This window comes from Cuculus canorus, chromosome 6, assembly GCF_017976375.1.
Source record: "Cuculus canorus isolate bCucCan1 chromosome 6, bCucCan1.pri, whole genome shotgun sequence".
NCBI lineage: Eukaryota > Metazoa > Chordata > Aves > Cuculiformes > Cuculidae > Cuculus > Cuculus canorus.
In genome coordinates, this window is record NC_071406.1 from 33,893,858 (window position 1) to 33,916,022 (window position 22,165).

Consider the following 22,165-nt stretch of genomic DNA (forward strand, 5'->3'; position numbering starts at 1 on the left):
TCCTGCCTTTTTCTTACCCGTGCTCTTGCTCTAAATCTCTCTCTGCCATTAAAGACGTGTCACAAAGGACAGAGGGCCTCAGCGCTTGCTTTAAGGGTAGGGAAAGAAATGTAACAGGCTCTCCAAGATGATGATGCTGCCTGTAAGGTCATGAAAAGGGTCTGTGTTTTTAAGAAAGCTGGTGGGGTTTTGTCTTCACATTCAAATCTTTAAGGGACATTTTGTTCGCTTCAACCAGCTCCAAGGTCCAGAAACTTGGGTGAGGTGGGAGAAAGGAAAGTACTCTTACATGGATATGTGTGAGCTGAGGCTTTGAAAAGGGCACCAGATATAATGCAACTCAGTAAAATCTCAGGTGACTGGAAAACTGATTCAAGTGATGCAGCAATTTATGGAACTAGTGGTATACTTTGAAAGCAGATTCAGAATGACAGTACTAAATAAATTTCTCAGCAAGAGTTAAGGCCTCTATAGCAAAAGGACTTGTTTCAGTTATAAAGCCCCCATAGCACAGTTTAAGTCTTGCTAAAAAATACCCTGTGTAGTACAATATTTATTTTGACTGCTTGAACTAATTGCCTCCTTTGCACAAAAGATTTCACAGAAGCATTTTACCAGTTCTCAGTCAGCTACTGAAACAAACCACCCACATTTTCTGTGTTCGTGGCAATATCTTTAGAAGGTATTTTTTTTGTCATTTTTGGTTTTTTTTTTTTTGACAGAGACGTAAATGAGAAGAACTCGGTCAAAGGGTAAGTGGCATTACAACTTGGTATATTAGTATTGAGTTCTTTTAGTGAATTTGAGACCACTAATTCTCCTCTCTCTGTGAAGGTTCAGGAAATTTAATATTTTGGGAACAAGTACAAAAGTAATGAACATGGAAGAATCTACTAATGGAAGTCTAGCGGCAGAATTCAGGCACTTGGTAGGGTTGTTTTTCTTCTATTGACATATCCAGTTAATTTTGTGGGTAGAGGGTGTGGTAGGAAAGAGACAAATTGGTTTTGTTATTGCAGTCATTGTTTACTTTTGTATAAGAGGAACTGTGAACATCTCTGGTTTTACTTTGTTCTTCCCTTTTTGGAATCTTCAGCCTGTTTCAATTGAAATGCTACAGCTTTTTTTCACTGAAATACGTCCAGAAAGGCAACAGAGTATTTGCTGCCATACAGTTTATGTTGTAGTGATTTCTTTGGAGAAGCAAGAAAAAGAAGCTTTGAAAGGTCAAAAAAGACATTTTGAAGGAAGGCCCATAGGTAGCAAAGCTTGGAGTAGTTTAAAGAGCTTTGAGACTGGAAAAGGAAAGTTTTTGAGGAGAGGACAGCTACAAGAAATTCAGTGCCTTCAGCAGACTATCCAAAGCTATCTGCAGATAGTGAGATAAATCAGATTGGTTCCATTGTGAAAATAGGAAAGGAAAAATGCAAGTCTCTCTTCCTCACTGTCTTCCAGAAAAGATACTGTGTGGAGTTTATTATGGAGTTCAGAGGAGTACTTTGATAAAATAGTATTTCACCTGATCTTTCCTAATTTCATGCTGCTTCTGTTCTTATCAGGCTGCTTATGTAAAGGCATTACATCAAAAGGGTACAGTATCTGTTTTCATAGCCGAATGGTTTATTAAAGAGTTTATTAATCCTATGACTTTCACAGCTTAGAGCCAAATAGGATCAGTCACTACTGCAGCAGGTTTGCATACAGTTGAACAACTACAGCATGCAAACATTTGCATCCCTTATCACTTTCATTTGTGGTTAAGGTAGGTGAATGAGTGTGTCGTTTCTTCTTTTGCAGCAACTGAAAGAACAGAAGAATGCAGGAAGCAGAACAAATGAGGTGAGACTTGCATAACACTACAGAAGTGTTCAGGCATTTAAGACACTGCTCTACTCCGTGCCACACAGGAGAACAGATAAGTGTTTCTGGGAAAGGATCCGTGTAGGAGTTGTCTACAAATGAGAACTATTGTCACAATGGTGTCCCGTCCCCCAGACTCACTTTCACCTTTAATGGGACTTTCTGGCAAGGACAGTTTTTTCTGTGGCTTTGGGGTGGGTGCCTTAAGTACCTATTCTAATTGGCAGTTTTAGATAGTTTGCATTGTCACTTGACTTGACCTGTAAACTGTTACTGAGGTCCACAGCAAGTAACCTTGGGCAGAAAAAGTTTTTTCCACCCCGATGATAAATCTTTTACTTTCCTCTCAAGAATTTTCAGTCCTTGAAAGGATGGTGTTTTTTTTTTTTTTTTTTTTTATTTTAAAGGGTCCTCTTATTGTAACAGAAGAACTTCACTCTCTGAGTTTTGAGACACAGCTGTGCCAGCCTGGCTTGGTTATAGACCTGGAGGTACGCCTTAGATGAAACAGAAATGGACTTGAATTTCTCTATGTTGCTCATGCTGACAATCTAAATTGCTTTATTTTTTTCATAAAACGTATTTGGATATCAAAACACTCTCAATTGTTTTGTCTCAAAATACATGAATGACACTTCACGATATCTCTCAGTTCTCAGGGTAAATAAAAGTAGATGTGCTTTGCAAAGTGTGATAACCAACCCTTTCTTTTAAGCTCTCTAGGCATCATCTTCTGTTTATTTCAGAAGCTATGGTGCTAAAAACGCTGTTATTGTCAGTGCTATCATAACTGACACAAGATCAAAGTCTTTATCAGACAAAAATCACCCAAATCATTCTAGTACTTCATCGTTACTGACACACTTTATGCCCTACATACAAAATCCAGGAGAAAAAATTAAGACCACGCAAGCATGGCATTAAGAGTGGAAATGGTTTTGTGGGTAATGTAGAGTAGGACTGCAGCGGGGTACAGAGTAGTCTGACATGTCCTTTTCTGTCCCTTTCAGACCACATCACTTCCCATTGTCGTGATCTCAAATGTGAGCCAGCTTCCAAGTGGTTGGGCTTCTATATTATGGTTCAACATGCTGTCTACTGATCCCAAGGTATTTGAAAAATAAGCAAACAAAATAACCCCCTCACACACACGTCTACCTCCTTATGTGCAAGAAGAGGAGCCTCCACAATTCCTGAAACTGTATCTGAAATACTGTGTAATTTTCAAACATTGTCTGTATAAGAGTGGCTGCTGCATTTTTTTTCCTTGCAGATGACTCAACAGAGGGAGAAAGAGGGAGAGAGAGAAATAGGGAGGGAGGGGGCGAGAGGCATAGCATCCTACTTACCTATCCTAAACCGAACAATGTTTGAAACACATATAAAGATATTATACATTGTAGTCAGTATATGAGGTACACAGTGTGAAGCCAAGTCAACATTTAAGAATTCAAATACAGTGTATTTGAATAATCTAGGAATCCTGGCCACTGGGAGAAGACATGTCCAAAGCAATGTCCCAGAGATTGCTTTTCCTGGTAAAGAGTGCCTGTCAGAATAGCAGCCTGCTATTCTAGAGTTGTCTCAAGCGGTTCTTAAATCTGCATTTTGTTTGGGCAGTACAATTTTGTAAATTCAAGTGGCATTCCAAAATTAATGTTTTTTAATTGTAGATTGTATTTTTCCCTTCCATTCTAGAACTTGTCCTTCTTTCTGAACCCACCTTATGCAAAGTGGTCTAAACTTTCTGAAGTTCTGAGTTGGCAGTTTTCTTCTGTGACAAAGAGAGGACTTAATGCAGATCAGCTGAGCATGCTGGGAGAGAAGCTACTTGGTATGGTCTGATTCCATCACTTCAAACCTTTTGGTTCTACTGAACAAGCAGGTGGCCTGTTTGAATTGAAGCCAATTCTACATCTTTTCTACAAACTATTTTGAGTTTACATTTCCTCTCACACATTTTCACCTCATGTGATAACACTTTATAGCAATGAAGTGTTTTCCAGTTTTCAGTAGAGCTTGCAAATGAAGGCCAGGTCATGAAAAAAAATCTGCAGTTCTAACTTACGAATTCTGTGCTTGAGGGCAGCGCAGAGGGGCTGCTTCTGTCTTTTGAAGAGATACTGAAGTAATGCACGTGTTTAGTCAGTCTTTGAGGTGGCTATTTCTTGGCTTTTTTATGGTATTGTTTTTGGTTTTGTTTTTAAACCCATCTCCATTAGTGTTAACTTCATGCATGCCCCCAAGTACAGGGGAAGTTTACTCTATCTGCATAAACACAGTTGCAATATCAAAGTATAAATACTTTGAAACTATTAAAGGATATCAAATTGAACGTATCATAGACAGGAGTCCTTAATAAAAGCCTAGTCAGTCATGAATTTGGTTTTCCAAACTCTGTCAGTTTGCCCAATAGGCAGTGCACTTAACGCAGCTACTGAGTTTGCCTAGTAGATTAAAAGATAAAAATACTGTGGATTCGGTATAGTCTACTAACTTTTATTTTCAGGAAGCATTTTTATTTGAAGGGATTTGACATTAGTGGGTCTTAGTGGCAGGTACAGCTTTCCAGTCTCTAACTCGCTTCCTCTGATTTCCCCAAGACATAAGATATGACAAAAAGCTTACTGATTTAATGTTACTCTGTAGAATTCTGCAAGGAGAGTAATTTTCATTAGTCTAATTAGCCATTGCAAAGACGAAGTGACTACTGATGTATTTCTATGGTTAGCTTGCATTTTGGAACATCAAAGATTCTTAGTCAAGCTTTGAGTAACAGTAGGAAAGCTATTTAAATCTTATCTCTAGAGGTATAGAAGTATTTCACTACTGATAAAAAAAAATCTAAGTAGCTGAACACTATATATTCAGGATCACTTAGTACAAAGGGACACAGAATCTAGCAGGATGCTGGGGTATAAGTCACCTGCTGTGTTTGTGATGTTGTGATCAGGAAAATTATTTCAACAGGAATGAGATAAGTCTTTGGTTGGGACAGACATAGGAGTCCAGAGTTCCTGGGACAAAAGCCTACAAATCACCAGAACAGTGACAGGAAAGTGCTTAATCTCAGAAGTTGTTTGGCCTGCTGAGCTCCTCCAGAACAGCTTATGGATTGGAGTTGTCTTGTTTTGCTGGAGAAGAGATGCGCAAGATTTCAGTCTCCTTCCTGGAAGCATTTTAAAACTGGCAAGTGCTAGATGTAGCACAGCAGAGAAAATGTCAGAAATTACTTCATCCCCATTGCACAACATCTGTTTAAATACATTTGGTCATTGTCATGCAGTGAACTTCTCCAGAGGGGAACTCTGCAAGCCTTCCCTGCACTAGCTACGAAAATACTCTAGTTTTGTTCTTCTTTCTTAATCCAACAGCTCAGAGTTCTAAATAAACACTCAGAACTTGGAGCTGTAAGTACTTTTCTTTCAACCTTACCGAGTGACTTATGGAACATGACCGAAGTAAATTTATTCTGTTCAGGGCCAACAAGTGGTGGCTCTCATGATGGCCTGATTCCTTGGACAAGATTCTGCAAGGTATGAAAGCAGATTCAAAATTCAGACGGAACAGGGAGCTTTGTCTTGATGTAAGGGGGTTGGTGGGTTTGCTGTTTTGTGGTTGGTTGGGTTTTTTTTTTTACTCCTCTAGAGTGCTTTCTTTTTTAGTAGAAAGGTATTATTCTAGAGCAGATATAGTTGTGGGAGGTTTTGGTGGTGGTTCAAGGAGCAACAGCAGGAGGAGGAAAGGGCTTGTAATAGGAAGGAGTAGATGATTTTGAGATTGCTTTTGAGCCATGTGAATTGTATAGAAAAAAAAAGGCAGCTTTTAAACGCAGCATATTCATTATTAATGCAATTGCTATTAACAGCATAGTTCTCAATTTTAACTATTACAGAAAGTGTCAAAAAACCCCAGCAAGATGAGCAATTCTCTGTCATAAGGAAGGACATATACCAGACCAGGGGCAACAGGATTAGGGTGTGCATTAGCACAGGGCAGCCAGAAGGGTCAGTATGATGGTAGAAGGCCACAACATGAGATTTCATAACTCTGGCTGCAACAAGACCGGAGAATTCTTCTCATGCTCTTTGGCTTTAGACCCTAAACTGATATGGATAAGCAGGAGATGACAGCAGGTAGGAACAGAGTCTAGCAGAAGAGCAAATCTCTCATTACCTTTGAGCACTCGAGTTTATTAATAAAGATTTCATAAGGAATTGAAATCAGAGTCTGAACAGAAAGTATCTATAACCTGTTCTGCTAAGCAGCCTGGTTGAAAGCACCATGGGATGGTTTGAATGTCCAAGAGCTCCAATAAGGACTGTCTCTTCTCTTTTTAGAGTCACTGCATGAGGTGATGGATCACATTTGTGGGTGCTGTAGGCTTAGGCAGGCATTTCTCTCACACTGCCTCTTGCCTTAAGACTAAGTAAATGCTTCATTCCTAGTAGTTTCTGTCCTTCTGGACTAGAGAAACAGAAAGTAAAATGGAAATCGTAAGAGAATATGGAGATGGTAAGAAAGAATACAGAGAGGAGAAAATGCAAGAAGTAGATGCTGGCAGGATTCTGAGCTTGCTTCCTCTCTGCTTGGAGGAACTCATGTTTCTTTCTCTCTTTTTGCCTCCCTCTCTCTCATGCTTTTCCATATTCTGAATTTCAGGAAAACATAAATGATAAAAATTTCCCCTTTTGGCTGTGGATTGAGGGAATCCTGGAACTTATTAAGAAACACCTCCTGTGTCTCTGGAATGATGGGTAAGACCTGAGTAAAGTTTCATTTAGGGTAGCATCTGCATTGTTGGGTTGTGAAGTTGGTTGTGCCGATACTTTGGATACAATAAAGTGGAATTTGCAACCAGATCTGAGGCAAATTCTAGTAGTGATGAAGCCTCTGAGGCAACTGCTTTTAAGGAAAAACTTCAGATGACTAAGCTGTCCCATTTAAGTCACAGAGCAGGACTCTAAATGTTAGTTGTTGGGTTTTTTTTTTCCGCTGCTCCCCCACTATAAGTGGGTTCTTTCCACACTGTAGAACAGAGCTTCTTTTGTGTTTGACAGGGAAGACTAAGATGCAAAGCATAAGTCATCAAGTCATCATCCATCATAAAAAAAAAAAACCCAAAAAATTTCCCCAAAAGCAAACATTATTGTGAGCCTCCTCCAGGTGGCAGCAGCCAGATTCTAAACTTCTGTGTCTGCAATAAGAGTCCAGAAAGTAATCTTTACGAGTTTTAGTAGAATATTTTTAATTAGTAAGACTGCCAGATGGAAAACTAGTTCTATTTGCCCTTTAATACTGGTTTAGTAAACATTTAATTCTGGTATTGCCAATTCCAGAAGTAATTGCTGCCAGAAGGAGGTTCAGCCAAGGTCGCAATCCTGCCTTTTAGGTTTAGCCACATTATGAAACCCTGTCAATAGCACACTCACAGTGGAGCATCCTAGTATTGCACAAGTCTTCAGGATCTACAATGGTGAGATTGTCCTGTCTTGCTTATTTCAGCAGCAGGCTTCAAATTTTTTATCCTCCAGCTCCAATGAGTTCTGTCACAGGCCTTTTTCGCAAAAGACTTGTTTCACTGCCTAAAGGCTATGTATTTCCTAGCTAAGTGGAACCCAGCACAGCGGGAACTTTTGCCACCATTGCTAAAGCACAGTTGCAGTTCTGTCCCATTTGATGTTCTGCTGCTGGATGGCTGTGTGCCTACAGGATTGGGTTTGCATGAGGCTTTAATAGTCTTAAACATCATTACTCATTGCTCTCAGTTATGAGAGCAATCCCCTGTTAGGGTTTAACAGAAAAAAAGAGGTGCAAATTAAATTGTGAATGTAATCAAAACCAGAGATTTAGCATTATCAGTTTTTTCCTTTCTCAGCTGGCTTTGTTGGGAGTCACAGATCTTTATTTTCTAGAAAGTTGAAAAAGGAAAATGAAGGGAAAACTCCTGCCAACTGCAAAAATACTTGAGTGGGAAAGAGACAAATCTATAGTATTCATTAGTATAGAGACTCCCCTTGTATTCAAAATAATAAGTATTACAGCCTCAAAAACACTTGCCTTTCTTCATACTTGAGACTAAAGACTATCAATGTACCCGGTACATTTACTGCCAAACAGATGTGTTACCATGGCATTTTAAAAAAACAAACACCTAAAAACCATCCCCCAAACCCGTAAAGCAAAACAGCTTACAGCACCTGAAAGTTCTGAGGAAAACCATGATTTAGTAGTTTTTGTGTAAAAAGCACTTTCCCTAGCTTAATGCATGGAGGGACAGGAGTAGTAGTACTTTTTGGATAGTATTCAAAACTTCACTATTAATGGAGTATTTTTAGGAATAAGGAGCAATGCAAAGAAATTATGACCTTTTTTTTTAAAAAAAAAGCAGTTGGGGTTTGACCAGGGTTGTGCTCTAGTGCTGGCTTGTACAACTCCCTCCACAGTACCTGTGCAGACCAGTCCATTTCTTAAAATCACCAAACTTGGATTCCTTGCCTACACAATAACATTTGCTGAGCTTAGCATATTTGGGGACCTGAAGTCACACAAGCTTAACAGCTCACCTAGAAAATGTGCACAAGGAATAAACAAACCTCACACCTGTATGAATGCAGTCTAGTAGCTAGCAGACCTTGTTTTGTCAGCCGAAGATGAGAAAGAACCATTTCTTAATGTAGTTTTGAAGTTAAAACTGCTAGTTAGGATCTAACCATTTTGCACACATATAACTTTATTTCTGCTTCCCCAGCCCAGTTTTGACAGCAATGAGAATCTTTTCAGTCTGAGCTCAGAAATGCAATTGTATAAGCCGCCAGGCAAAAGGAAGAGTGTTGAGGGAAGCTGTGGCAATTCATGGCTTTCACAGCGTAGCTCCAGCCAGTCAGTCTTACTGCTAACTTCCCAGCTGTTCACAGGACAAAGCCTTCTGTGTGGCTTGTGCAAGTATTTTAGCTTTTTAGTTTTCATAGCTAGTCCTGCTTTTTTTTTTTTTATGTTGAGACGCAAACTCTGCTTTTTCTTTTCAACGTTACAGCTGCATCATGGGTTTCATCAGTAAGGAGAAGGAACGTGCATTACTGAAGGACCAGAGTCCAGGAACATTTTTACTAAGATTCAGTGAAAGCAGCAGAGAGGGAGCTATCACATTTACTTGGGTAGAAGGATCTCAAAATGGTAAGTCAGTAACAGAGAACATCGTTGTCTTCAAAATATGAGCTTACATCAGAACAAGAGGTCTTTGTGCTCTTCCCTTTCACGCTGCAAATCAGTACAGTACACCACCCTAGCAGTCCCCACCCATACAAGCAACAGGCCACAAGCCATAGCAGGCATGTGCATGCCTTGTTGTAATTCATGAGCCTCACAAAGTTTCAGCTGAGATTAATTACAATACCCAAGTACTGCTTCTGGCCTGGAAGCTTGTTGAGGATGACAAACTGCCTCCTTAGAGTCTCTCTTAGCAACACACCATTAGTACACAACACACCTGCATCTCCCTACAAATTCTTTTTACCTTCACCATTGGAGATTTCTTTCCCAGGAAAAGTTTGCTACAGCCACATTCAGGCCTCTGTGCTATTGTTCTTTTCCACTTCAGCTCGTGTGCACCACTCCTTTATCAGTTTCTTTTACTCCTAGACCAATACATTTGTTCCCTCCTTCTCACATTCTCCTCAGGTAAACCACACATTTGCTTACTTCAGGTTCCTAGAACTTCAGTTCTCCTTCCTCCCCGTTCTAGAAAGGCTAATGGAGAGCTTAGTTTTTCAGTTAGCTAACCTACTTCTCCTACCATCTTTTGGAAGCCCAGAGACATATGAGCTGTAAAAAAACTATTATCTTCCCTGTATCCAAACAGGACTCTTTCTCCTATCATACTACTTAAATCAACCCCACCTGCCAGGATGTTGCAGCTGTTTCCACTTCACTTGGGTTAGACCAAGACCTGCAACAGCTGGAAGAGAAAGTGCTGAATGTACCTGATTTACTCCTTTCCCTTTGCTGCCCTCATAGCTGGGACATCCAAAAATTGAGTGAAAGGTGATGGTATTTGGGGCATTTAGGGTAGCTTTATCTGTCCCCCTTCATGGTTCATGAGAACTCCACATGGTGTAATGGGATCAAGCTTCCTGAGAGGCAGTAGAGTTTGAAAGACATCCTTTGGAATAATGTTGAAAAGATAGCACAACTTCAATTAGTTAATGAAATAACCAGTGTTCATTTCCACAGACAGGTCACCCCAATCATTCTGAATACAAAATACTGTAAAAGCTGTTACTGTGTGTTGTCCCCCCATGTGCTTTCCTACCCCACAAAACAATTGTCCTTTCCCTTTAACAGTTATTAAATATTTACCTGCAGAACAGTAGGCGTCATCCAGGTAAGCCATTTGTTCACATGGCCTCTGAATTTGTGGAAGTGGCTGCAGCTTTACTGAACGGTTTTAGGAAAAACTTTGAAACCACCTTTAAGAGTCACTGTTTCTCCCATCTGCAGAGCCCCAGTTTCATTCAGTAGAACCATACACCAAGAAGGAACTCTCTGCTGTTACGTTCCCGGATATCATTCGCAACTACAAAGTGATGGCAGCTGAAAACATTCCTGAAAATCCGCTGAGATTTCTGTACCCGAATATACCCAAAGACAATGCCTTTGGCAAATACTACTCCAGGCCTAAGGAGGGTGAGTGCTAGAAGTGGTTCACATGATGCAAGCATGATGTTTGTGCGTCAGATACTTGGGCATTTCCGTCAAAGGCATAGGAAAAGCTTGGAATCTGTACTTAGACTCAGATGGCTAACAGTTGTTCTCTCGACTTGTTCGTGGGGATACGGGTGAAGAAAGGGAGAGCAAAGCTTCCAGTCTGCATCTTACAAAGGGAGGAAAGATGCATTTCTGTGGCATGGAAAGAAAGGGTAGCAGGTGGACTGAATGCCTTGGCAGCCTAACCCATGCTTGAATGCTGCTCAGCTGAAAGGCAAGAACAAGCACCTAAGCTTTAGTAAGTCAGGAAAAGGTGTATTTTTAAAGAGGCAGAACATGAGATCTAGTCAGATCAAAAACTGAATTGTCGCTGGGCTTCTAATTCGGCTTTCACGTGAGCCTGTGTGATATTTCAGAGATGTAGGTTCCCACTAACAACTGGAAGCCGAATGGTTCATTCGGCTATTACACAGGACTGATCTGGGCTGTGTGGCCTGGCAGGATGTCTTGATACAGCTACATCAAACTTTAGGAAAGGTTTTGTTCTCCATTTTCTATATGGGAAGAAAAAAGGAAAACCTGACAAAAAAATGGAATAAATTAACCATAGTGCTGTAAAATGCACAAGAGAGAGACTTTCACATTATTTGTGTCACAGGCTTTATTTTTGGTACAATAAAGGTGGCATTGTGAAGTAAACTTGCTAAAAAAACCCAAGGTTTGTTTTTTTCTCCTTGAAGCACCAGAGCCTATGGATTTGGATGGTCCCAAAGGAAACGGCTACATCAAGACTGAGTTAATCTCTGTATCTGAAGTGTAAGTTTCCACAGAAGTGTTGGATTTCTAGGAACTGATAATAACTTTTTAGCTGTAGTTCATGTCTCTTCACCATATTTTAGATGTAAGTGCCTCTGGCAAATCTTTATTCTCTTTGAGGATCCGATTATACCAGAATGCTGTGTTTGAAACACCATTTCTAGGTAAAAACCTTGCAGAACCTTGCAGGTACTGGCAAATCATTTCTTGAAAAGCAAGTTCTTAATGACTTGTTTGACAACCCAGTGATCTACATTCTAATCAGTTTTCATTTAAAGCTGTGCTGGTTTTGTAAAACATGGTGTACTGCTCACAGGCTGGTCTTCTTCACAAGGGCCACTCTTTAGTGGCCCTTCTGAACTCAGAGCTAGATGTGGTAGCCTAGCTGTGCCTCATTTCTTTAGTGAAGGTTTGTCCCTGCTTTTCTCCTTCTAGCCATCCTTCCAGGCTCCAGTCTCCAGAAAATCTGCTCCCCATGTCTCCTGAAGAGTTTGATGAGATGTCTCGGATGGTGGATCCAGCAGAAATTGATACTGTGGTATGTATCACAAACCAGCTGTGGGGTTCAGCTGCAACTTGCTTTATTTGGTATTTTTCCCCTCCAGACAAACATCAGACACTTAACACAAGCTAATGCGTCCCGTCAAAGTCATAGGAAAAGCTTGGAATCTGGAGTTAGACTCAGATGGCTAACAGTTTTTCTCTCCACTTGTTTGTGGGGATAGGGGTGAAGAAAGGGAGAGCAAAGCTTCCAGTCTGCATCTTACAAAGGGAGGAAAGATGGGAAGGGAAGAAGGAGTAATGCTGTATTCCTTCCAGTGGAGCCTGGGGTGTTGAGGGAAGCTGGAGCAGGTATGCAGCTTGGAAGTGTTGCCCTGCTGATGCCCATGAGGTGCTCCCCGTTACAGAGCAGGGACATCCTGTTGAGATGTACTTCAGAAAAAAATCAAAATTAAAGCATGGCACTTTTTTTTTTTTTCCTCATGGTAGTTTGATCCTAAGAGGTGACTCTGGTGCTGTTTGGGGAGGACCTGGTTGTGCTCTGTGGCTGGCAAAGACTGAAGTATTAGAGCTTTACTTGAATTAATCGACATGTACTTTTCCTGTTGCAGATGTGTTCAGCATATTCAACTTAAAGGCTGAGCTTTTTGCTGCATCGTTAACACAGCTGATTAGCTTACACATCCTGCTCTGCAGTCAGTCACTTGATGACATGCTTCACGTCAGTTCTTTGGGAAGGTCCTAGATATTTCACAGCGCATCACTTTCTCAACCTGAGGGTCCAGTAGCAATTTTTAACTAGTGGGAGTATAAACAGCAGTCCGCGTAGCCTCCTGTCATGCAGTAGTTTTGTTTAGTTCTTTGTTGAAGGATTTCCGGTTATCAAGACACCAGAGTGGAGGAGGAAAGGAGGAGAGGAATGAGAGGGCCTCAGCAAGAATGATGGGAGAAACATGCCTTTTTTCATTTAAGGGAATTAGTTAAAATTTAACATTTAAAACAGTTGGCTGCACATAGAAAGCTTCAAAGGAAAGCTAGTTCTTTTGCAGGGGTTCTGTGCAGGATGCTTGCACCACCTGAAGGATGAAGTTCTGCTTCCACCAGAGGAGGAACAAATTTGTTTCTCAGTGTATTTGAAGATAAGAACGCACAGTTAGGAGACAGGGTTGTCTTAAGCAGCTGGTCTCTTGGACTAAGGGCACGGATCAGTCCAGACCGCTCCTCAGCGTGCAGCTGAGCAGAAGGACTGCAGCCACTGCTGGATCCCACAGGTTCAGGTACAGGACCCCCAGCTCTAGGTCTTCTCCAGCCTCAGCCTATCTGTGAGACAGGGGCTGCTGCAGCTTCTCAGCCTACTACTACCTATTCCCAGCAGTGGCCAGGGTGATTCAGGGATGGCAGAGCTGCTTCTCTACTGTTCAGAATTGCCAGATCAATCAGCAGGTGCTTAGAAAAATAAAAGACTGGTTCAATTTAGTGTTTTGTGGCCAGGGAGACTAATGTGCCCCCTGCAAAAGCCAGAGAGAAAGACAATTTAAAGTACCTATAGCATGTAACACGTATTTAAATGGAAAGCATTGCTAAACTGACTTATTTTTGGTACCCTGGGTTCCTGAGGTTAACAGTGCTACCGAATATCACAACTAGTAACAATGCTTTTCTATTATAAATAGCTGAATGTGTATCTATATTGTAATAAAAAAATCAAATACATGTTTCTTGAGCTACACCTTGCGCTCATGATCCATATGCAGCATATGTTTTCATTACTTTTCATTACTTTTATGTTTCATTTCTACCAACCAGAGTGAAATTTGCTTGTGAGCTTTAAATCAATGGCCTTACTCGTGACTTTACATGCCAAATAGTTCTAAAAGCAATGTGTTTTTTTTCCTCAATGGAATATTCTTTTACCATTTTAAATAAATAGAACTGTCAGTGACACTTTTGTTCTTTCTGTATGTTCTGGCTACTTCTATTATAAAGATGATGGGTCTGCCAGTAGTTTACTGTACATCTCATTGTAAACTTGTTTGTGCAGTTGAACTGTTACAGGTCTGAAATCCAAGGCAATAATATAGATGCTTTTAGCTTACTGCACTGCTGCAGGTCAGTCTGCCTCACAGAGTTCTTAGGAGGTGGTTGTTAGAATGATTTTTTTTTTTTATTACTGCTTGTAACACATCACTTTTTTTTCTTCCCCGAGCAAACTTCAATAAACTCAACTTGAATTTCTAGTTCCAGTTGATTAGTAGGATAATTATCTATAGCTAAACTTGGCGAGCTATGAAGCTGGCCCACTGCCACATCATTTTTCTCTGGTGCTGCTAAGTGACATGAACCCTTGTCTCACACTTGTCAGGCTTTTATATTAACTATATAGGCAAAAGAATAATAAAAGGAAAGAAACTATTGGTGAGATGAAGGGTAGTAGGTGTGAAGAGTAGGCATGAGAAAGCAAAAGTGGTTGAGGGCATATGGCCAATCTATTTAAGAATCGTAGCATTAACAAAACAGTACCAGTGAAAGGACTCAGCTCTAGAAGTGCAGGTTTAGGAGAAAAAGAAGAACACAAAGCTAGATCAGATAAACTCATTCTGATTTCCTGCAAGCTTTGCACAACAGAAATGACTGCAGTAGGTTTTCCTGGACAGCCTTCCCCAGGCCCAAAGGCTTACTTTGACAGCAGTCACAGAGATAACCCATAAAATGCACCACCACTATCATTGCCGTTTTGGTATTTCCATTTATTATGCTGTAAAAAGCGACACTATCTGGATTTTATTTCTTAAAATAAATAACTTTCATTTTCAGAACCAGTACAGCTCAAGTTTAGATTCATTCATGGGAAACTGCTAGAAATACATTCATCACTGTCTGTTCCCCACAGTACAGAACCTAAAGTCAAGATCAGCCCAGTCAGTTACAATGACCAGAAGTACACTGCCAATAAGTAGTCACTGATAGACAGTCCAGCTCTGAAGCAAAAAAGTCTGATACGATACATTTTGTTCACAAAGATAGGCTAATTAATGCTAAGACTATCACAATATTTCTGAGTACGAAGCATTAAGTTAGCTTAACGATTTTAGGTTGTGATACAGAAGAAACATATATGACATAAAACCAAAAGGAGTGGGGAAATCCTCTTTGGAGCATAAGGAAGTCAGCATTTGATAAGATAACCAAAAGCTATTTATGGTAAATCCTACATGTCAGTGTCATGAATGATAAACAGCCAAACCAATGTACTGCATATATTTATATTTATAAATAACGCCATGTCTAAATAGCTGCATCGCTGAATCGGACATTACAAAATAATGCATCTTCTCACAATGAGAAAAACTAACCAGCAAAAATGCACTGAAGCTAACACCGGCTAAAAGCACTCGGTATGATTCAGAAAAGCATTAAGTTTAGGGAGAGCCATGATCTTTAATGCTAACGCAGTTAAAATGCCTTCTTTTGGTTTTTTTAATAGATGTGTGTTGTACAATATACCTATCATTTAAAAATACCAAAATGAACAATGCAAATTTCAGTTAAAGCTAAATTGGATATTCTTCTGAGAAGCCAAGGGGTATGTTTTAAGAGGAAAAAAATAAATGTGGAAGAAGTCAGATCAGCACTGAGATACAGAATACTAAACTAGAGTCCATCTGAAAACTTTCCTCTACACAAAGTTGACATATCTGTTGCCAGAGAAAACATGCTAGAATTTAGTTCAGGGTGCACAGCAGGGAAGAGGCCTTGTGCTACTCAGTGGCCAGTGTAGCTCAATAAAGAGCCAGAGGCCAGGTCATTTAGTTCTTGATTAGAACGAAGGTGGCTGTGACACAGGACATGCAAAGAATGGTTTTGAAGCCTTCAGAAGAACAGCTGACCTTCAGAAAAAAGAAAGGGGTTAAAAAAAACCCCAAAACACAACAGCTTAAGAACAATAAGATTCTTGAGAAAAAGTGTTTGATAACCATGCCAGCCAGCTTCGCAATGTGATTTCAGGGCTTTAGACTTTCAGACTCTTCCAAGATTTCATTGCCATGAAGACAGTCACTGCTTGTGATGAGTATCAAGCACTTTTCCATGAGCTCTGTCCTCCCTGCAGGGAGGCAGTATGGCATATCAACGAGACTGTACAGGAATTCAAGAGGATTTATTCTCAACTACCTTGACCTGCTGGGTCACTCTGGAGAAGTTACTTCTCTCTGTGTCTTAATGGACTCACTTGCAAAAGGAAGATAATGTGGTTCAGATCATCTTTATAAAGTGCTTGGGCCATTCTAGAAAGAATTTGGGTGCTATTTCAGAATTACTTTAGTGCCTAAACAGAAATTGTGAACTTTGAGATCTACTAATGACTTGTACACTAGGTGCTAGGATGAAAATAGCCATACATGCAACTCTCAAGCATCATCTCCCTTTCTATGTGCTAAACAAGTCTTCCCTAAAATTCTTGTGCTAAAATTCTTGCCCGTGTCCAGCAATTGTGGTGTTTTGTGGATAGCCAATGCTTCACGGTAAGTGACTGTTCCCTTTTGAGGTTTTATGCCATAATATTGGCAGAAGCAATTGCACATGGGACAGGGAACTGTCGCAACATTGTACTTCTGCAAACAACAAGTATCTGTATTGACATTTGCCATGATGGGCAGGTCGAGCTGGCTTCAGTGGCAAGACAATAAAATGCCACCATTCACCACAAAAGGTATCACCTACTTGTGTTTTGGTTGCTGAACTCCCATTCTACACCAGTGGAATCCCACTGATGCAATATCCTGTTTCCTGGTTGCTGGCAGTGCAAGAAAACAACATAACCAAAAATTTGGCTTGCCTCCTGCCCTGCTCATGCTTTGATTGGCTCTATGCTCCTTAAAGCTGTTTCACTCCATCTGTGTTCCTTATAAAAGCCTAAATTAAGCCAGATTTACATGTAATATTTGGTTTAGTACTTTCCCTTTCATATACTTCCACTCCCCTCACTGGTTCCTGGCACAATCACTGAGAACACCACCTGTGAGCCCAAAAGGGGCTTTTGCAGCTTGTCAAGGCTTGCTGTAGTGCAAATAAACCTGCAAGGAACACGACTGCATAGAGTGAAAGCACCCACTTCCCCAGTGGTGGGGAAGTACTTTAGCAGCTGAACATGGAGAGAGAGGAGGGAGGCAAAACAAAGGGAACTGAAAGAAACGCCTCCGAAACAAAAACAAACATCCCACTAAACACTGTTTGATGTTACGAGTCACATTCCCCTATGCCATTTGGTCAAACAAACCTTAAAACAGATTCCCTGACAAGACTATCTCTACTAACAAGCCTAGACCAATAACAACTGCCACCTATATACTCTGTTGATATTTATATCATGTAAACAAGGTACTGTGGAAATTTTTATTTTATATTTTCCCAAAGATGAGTGCTGATCTGTAGTTAAAACACCCTGCCTAAAGCTACATCAGCACCCTCAGCTTTTGAAAAACCTCACTGATGCTCATACCTGACAGTACTCTGGCTCATCTCGGCCATACTGGAAACAGGGCTATAGAAACAAAAACTCAACAGAGAAATTCTTGACCGTAGACTAGAGTTCACATAGAACACAAAAATAAATTAAGTAGTGCACAGTAAAGCCAACAACAGCTAAATATTTTTATACATCAATTATATGCAGCATGAGGTAATATTGCTCACATTATGGAGGGAGATTCTTAGTTGGTTTTGTTTCTTTTGAGAGATTGGATTTGTCCTGTGCGTATAGAAACTCCTGTAACATAACACTGAAGTAACAGAGACTTCTGTAAAATATATACCACTATCAGATAGAAACACACACGCTCTTCATTACTTATGTATGCCACAATTAAATAGGTAAGTGATTCAATTCTTAGGATCTAGCTGAAGATTATTATAGTAAGCCATCGAGATTTTTATGAACTGTTCGGTTCTCCTTGCCGTTGTTGGAATCCTCTGATGGCGTGTATTGGACCTGATATTCTTGAAGAATTTTAAATACGTCATGGTGTCCAAAATGTAAAGCTTCATCCATTGGAGTGTTATTCCACCTACAAGAAGCAGCACAGTGTTTGTAAGATCAGCATGTAAGTACAGAGTCAAAAGCACCAAAATTCTAGTTCTTTCCATACTGGGCTAATAATTCAGCACACAGACAACACCAAGTTCAGCAGCTGTGAAAATACTTTGTAAGCTGAGCATAACCTTTTAAATAATGGTTCTAATGATTCACCATTTTTCATTCCTGCTCATCCTGCAGAGAACCAGAAAGAACCTGTTCCTTCTGCTTCATTGTACTGGCTGAATGCACTCCTCTCTTATTCGATCAGTCAACTCTCCTCCAAACTGGCACGGAAACCACTCACCTGTCTTTGGGGAAAGGATTCACTTTGCATGCTTCCAGCAGAAACTTAACAACGTCCACATGTCCTATTAAAAAACCCAACAGGATTGTGAGTGAACATATTTATATATATATATATATATATATATATATATATATGCGTATATATAGATATAATATTTTAAAAGGCAGGTATACATATATGGAGAGTGAAGATACTGTAAAGAAAATTGACCACGGGCCATTAACAGACAGCAAATCGCCCAGGGGGAGACATTACCTTCTGCAGCTGCTACATGCAGCGCTGTTCGTGAGTCATAGTCTCTTTGTTCCATATCCATCCCTGACAGAGCAAATCTGGAAAAAAAAAACATAACCCCAAAAAATGATTACAGAGAAGTCTTACATAACTAAAACAAGTTATGGAACTTGTGGATGGATGGATGGAACAATGCCCCTGTGCTAAAATGAGGAGACATCTGCTGCAAGAGGATATAAACGGCATCAAGACCACACCACACCTTCAGTTACAATGGGGCTCTTATTGCTTTGGCTCTAAAAAGAAGGTAGGCACTCAATTTTCTTATCTGATTTAAATATCTAACAGAGACAAACTAAGTCATATAAGGCAAAGTACATTTATGCCAGGAAGGACTCCCAAGCCTGAAAATCTGATCAGTGTTACAGTATTGGGAGAGTTCGTTCATCATGCTATGGTGCTCCAGGACAGAAGAGCTACACTATCCACATTTTTCCAGCCACTAACTATATTCAGGTATATTCCAGCCACATCAATATATTTATTTTGTCTCTTACTGTTAGTGTTGTCAGATTCTACTCCAGCTTTCAAAAGCAAAGCTAGATTTCCCCTCTTCTCCAACAACAGTGTGCATTTTCCAGCCTGATTTTTGGTGGCAGTTTCAGAACTGAAATATAAAGCAGGCCAGGGTACAGCTTGCATTTTCTGCCATTGCTATAAAATGACAGGTTAAGGAAATTTATTTCAGTACTACCCAAAGAAAGGGAAGACAATGGAATTTCTTCCTTTTTGATGGTTAGTTTTGAGATGTCTTTGTTGTTTGGGTGAATACATTCAGTCTGCAGTGTAGCTCAGATGTCCCCAACATTGACACAGAGCACATTCATGAGTGAAGAACAACAGCAGGTACCAAATAAGAGCTTTCCTATTCCCAGCCCTGCCCCAGTTTTTACCTCCGGAGTGCAGACACATCCCCCGTGTAGGCAGCAAACAGCAGATTTATGACAGACTTCACCTAAAGAGAGAGATGAAGGCCAGTTTATTTACCTTCTTCCCTCAAGAAGGAAGTACACTGAAAACCCAGAAAAGCCCAGTGTGGCCAGTCAGTCCAGTGCTTATGAACCTGTTAATTTTATCCACTTCCCTGGCCATATTTTGCAGTACAGTGCGAGACACCTGCAGCACTCACTCCAGCTTGCTTTGCCACCAGTACTGCCAGGGTCGAAGTCATAAGGACAAAGAAGGAATCCTAAAACGTGCATTTCTATTCTTCTGTGGTTAGAAAAGAGCCTTGCTGTATTGACAAACTGTATTTCTCTCTTTGATTCCCCAATGATACTGAGTATCGAATTACAAAGACAGCATCACTTTGCACAATTCACAAGCCATAAACACCTCATAAGACAAACTCATGCTTGAAGAGAAATGGTTTTGGGTTTTATTTTTTACACAGAAGAGACTCCTAATTAAGAGAAATCCATGTGAGCAGAAGAGAGGAAGTGGTACTGGTTTGGCTTTGTATCACAGATTTTCCTTGCATAGATCTGATATAGAGACTTTCTTCAAATAAATAATTTCAAGCAATTCTATCACATAATGAATGACTTACAAGAAAAGCAGCATTTCAAGGCAGACAAAAGCAGGATCTCTCTAGATCTGATAGCATAGGTAATGTCTCAGGCAAGTAGCACTTTTCTCAGCTGTATTAATGAATAACAAACCACACTGTTAGGCTATCAACTTCGTCCCACACACATTTTTACACATCCTAGGCTATAACAACCCCAAAGTTTTAACAAGAGCCCAAACCAACAAGACTGATGGTTTTAATCAACCTACTTTAGCTTCTTTCATGAACAGCTATGGGCACCGTTTCCAGTAAACTTTCTAAATGCTGTGTTGCTTTTTAAGTTGAGCCTACAAAGTTCCATCGCTGCTACCAGCCAAGTAACAGAGATAAAGATGTTAAACTGATGCTGCTTCGAGTAGGAAAAACAAAAAAAAAGTGCCACCGCCCACAAGCGAGCCTCCCACAGATTCCTGCAAAAACACTGGTGTATTTTCACAGGGCCACAGATAAACCAAAATCTGTGCCTCTCAGAAACTGAGGTGGTGGAATTGCTTGTTATTTTGTACACCTCAAATGCGCAGATGCAGAGTCTGAAGTAAAAGAAGACACAGCCAGGGGAGAAACAGAGCCTCACTCCTTACTCCAGCATCCGCAGACTCTTGTGGCTGTGTTTCAGCTGGCACCATGTGGCTTGCCAAGCGCAGGAGCATTGCACACGTGTGAGACCCACTTGGCAGCATCTGCATGTCTTCATCCCCTCATCCCCTGGGCTGCATCTAAACCTGACTGGCTCCAAAGGGAAACACCATTTTCCCTGGGGCTCTAACATCACTGACTCACGAAGTACCTTTAACACTGGCAAACCCAAGATCACTTCCCAAAGCCTCCTCACAACCATTATAGAGGACAGGCCTGAAGTAATTCTGTTCCTCCTATAAGATTTGTTTAAAGCTTCTGAAAAAAAAACAACCAGCAACCGAGAACCCAACAGCATATCAATGTGGGCTTTTCTGGGGATGCAGCACCAGCCGTCCCTGCCTGAACCCACACACCCCTACTAACCCTTCCCTGCGGCCCCGGGGCAGCCGCTGCATCCACAGCTGGACCCACCGCCTCTCCAGTCCCTGCAGCTACAAGGCAGGGGAATGATCCCTCACCAGCACCCCGCGGGGATGCTGCATCCCGTCATTGCTGTCGTGAACTCACAGCTCTCATGGACGCAGAGAATCCCATCATCAAGACCTGCTAAGTGTAGCCAACACCCAAGAGCGCCTCTCATCTTACTTTCAGTAGAAAACACCACAGCCACACCAAAATATTAAAACCTCCTAAAAGAATGTGCATCTTTCACAGACACTAGGCTGCAGAGTATGTAGATGCAAGAGGAATTTATTCATCACGATGATTCAGGAGCTGTCCCTGCTGAGGGAGAGGTTGGGCATTGCTCTCCTGCTGGTACCCCGCCAGCAGACTGGGCTGGCTGCACTCGGACATTTCAGGTCCAGCAGGTGCCAAGCACTCCCCTTTTCCAGGATCTAGGATGAGCAAAGAGCATTGTCTTCAATAAAAACCATTTCAGAGGTAACAGATCAGTTTGGCTGGGCTTCTTTATGTTTCTGGGAAATGCAAATGTATTTTAAAATAATAAAATAAAAATAACACACATTCCTTCCTTAGAAGAAAAAGCTTCCCAATCACAGCTGGGGCCAAGAACCCTTCTGATTCAGCTGAGCATTGTGCTAAGAAGCCATTTTCATTTTCTATAGCGATGTGTCAAAATGTAATTTGGAGGTTCCTGAGGCCTTCTAACATGATAACCTCAAGCCATCTCTCTCTGCAGTCTAGCAGAGGTTAAAGGCACTCCTTTCTCAAGATAAGTAAAAGACAACTTCCCATTATCACAAACTCAACTTCTGGATGGATGAAAACAAAAAGAAATCCAAGTCCAGACAAAAAGAGAAAAATCTTTGCTTGTTTAGTTCAGGAGAAGGAAATTTGAGAAGAAATATGATTGCTCTCTGTACAAAAGTAAAAGTAGTGGGATTTAAAATGGAGAAGAAAACAAATTTAAGAGGACAATTATGGCAAAGTAATTATC

The 22,165-nt window shown here is 40.7% G+C and overlaps 2 protein-coding genes across 4 annotated transcripts in view; one reads left to right on the forward strand and one right to left on the reverse strand.

Annotated features, from left to right (window-relative positions):
• Positions 1 to 18,266, forward strand: part of STAT1 (signal transducer and activator of transcription 1) — a 29,169-nt gene extending 10,903 nt beyond the window's left edge. The window contains exons 11-23 of one of the 3 annotated variants that reach the window (XM_054069426.1): positions 723 to 752; positions 835 to 928; positions 1,798 to 1,839; positions 2,268 to 2,351; positions 2,871 to 2,969; positions 3,559 to 3,694; positions 5,341 to 5,396; positions 6,523 to 6,617; positions 8,897 to 9,036; positions 10,360 to 10,545; positions 11,307 to 11,382; positions 11,818 to 11,920; positions 18,155 to 18,266. In XM_054069426.1, coding sequence (XP_053925401.1) covers positions 723 to 752; positions 835 to 928; positions 1,798 to 1,839; positions 2,268 to 2,351; positions 2,871 to 2,969; positions 3,559 to 3,694; positions 5,341 to 5,396; positions 6,523 to 6,617; positions 8,897 to 9,036; positions 10,360 to 10,545; positions 11,307 to 11,382; positions 11,818 to 11,920; positions 18,155 to 18,199 — 1,186 coding nt within the window. In that variant the 3' untranslated portion in view covers positions 18,200 to 18,266. Of the gene's footprint in view, positions 1 to 722; positions 753 to 834; positions 929 to 1,797; positions 1,840 to 2,267; positions 2,352 to 2,870; positions 2,970 to 3,558; positions 3,695 to 5,340; positions 5,397 to 6,522; positions 6,618 to 8,896; positions 9,037 to 10,359; positions 10,546 to 11,306; positions 11,383 to 11,817; positions 11,921 to 12,494; positions 13,826 to 18,154 lie in introns of those variants that run through there. The other 2 variants (XM_054069424.1, XM_054069425.1) reach the window with 2 other exon arrangements.
• Positions 13,970 to 22,165, reverse strand: part of GLS (glutaminase) — a 64,863-nt gene continuing 56,667 nt past the window's right edge. The window contains 4 exon segments of the mRNA XM_054069427.1: positions 13,970 to 17,945; positions 18,261 to 18,324; positions 18,519 to 18,595; positions 19,451 to 19,512. Of these exon segments, the coding sequence (XP_053925402.1) occupies positions 17,789 to 17,945; positions 18,261 to 18,324; positions 18,519 to 18,595; positions 19,451 to 19,512 (360 nt within the window). The 3' untranslated portion in view covers positions 13,970 to 17,788.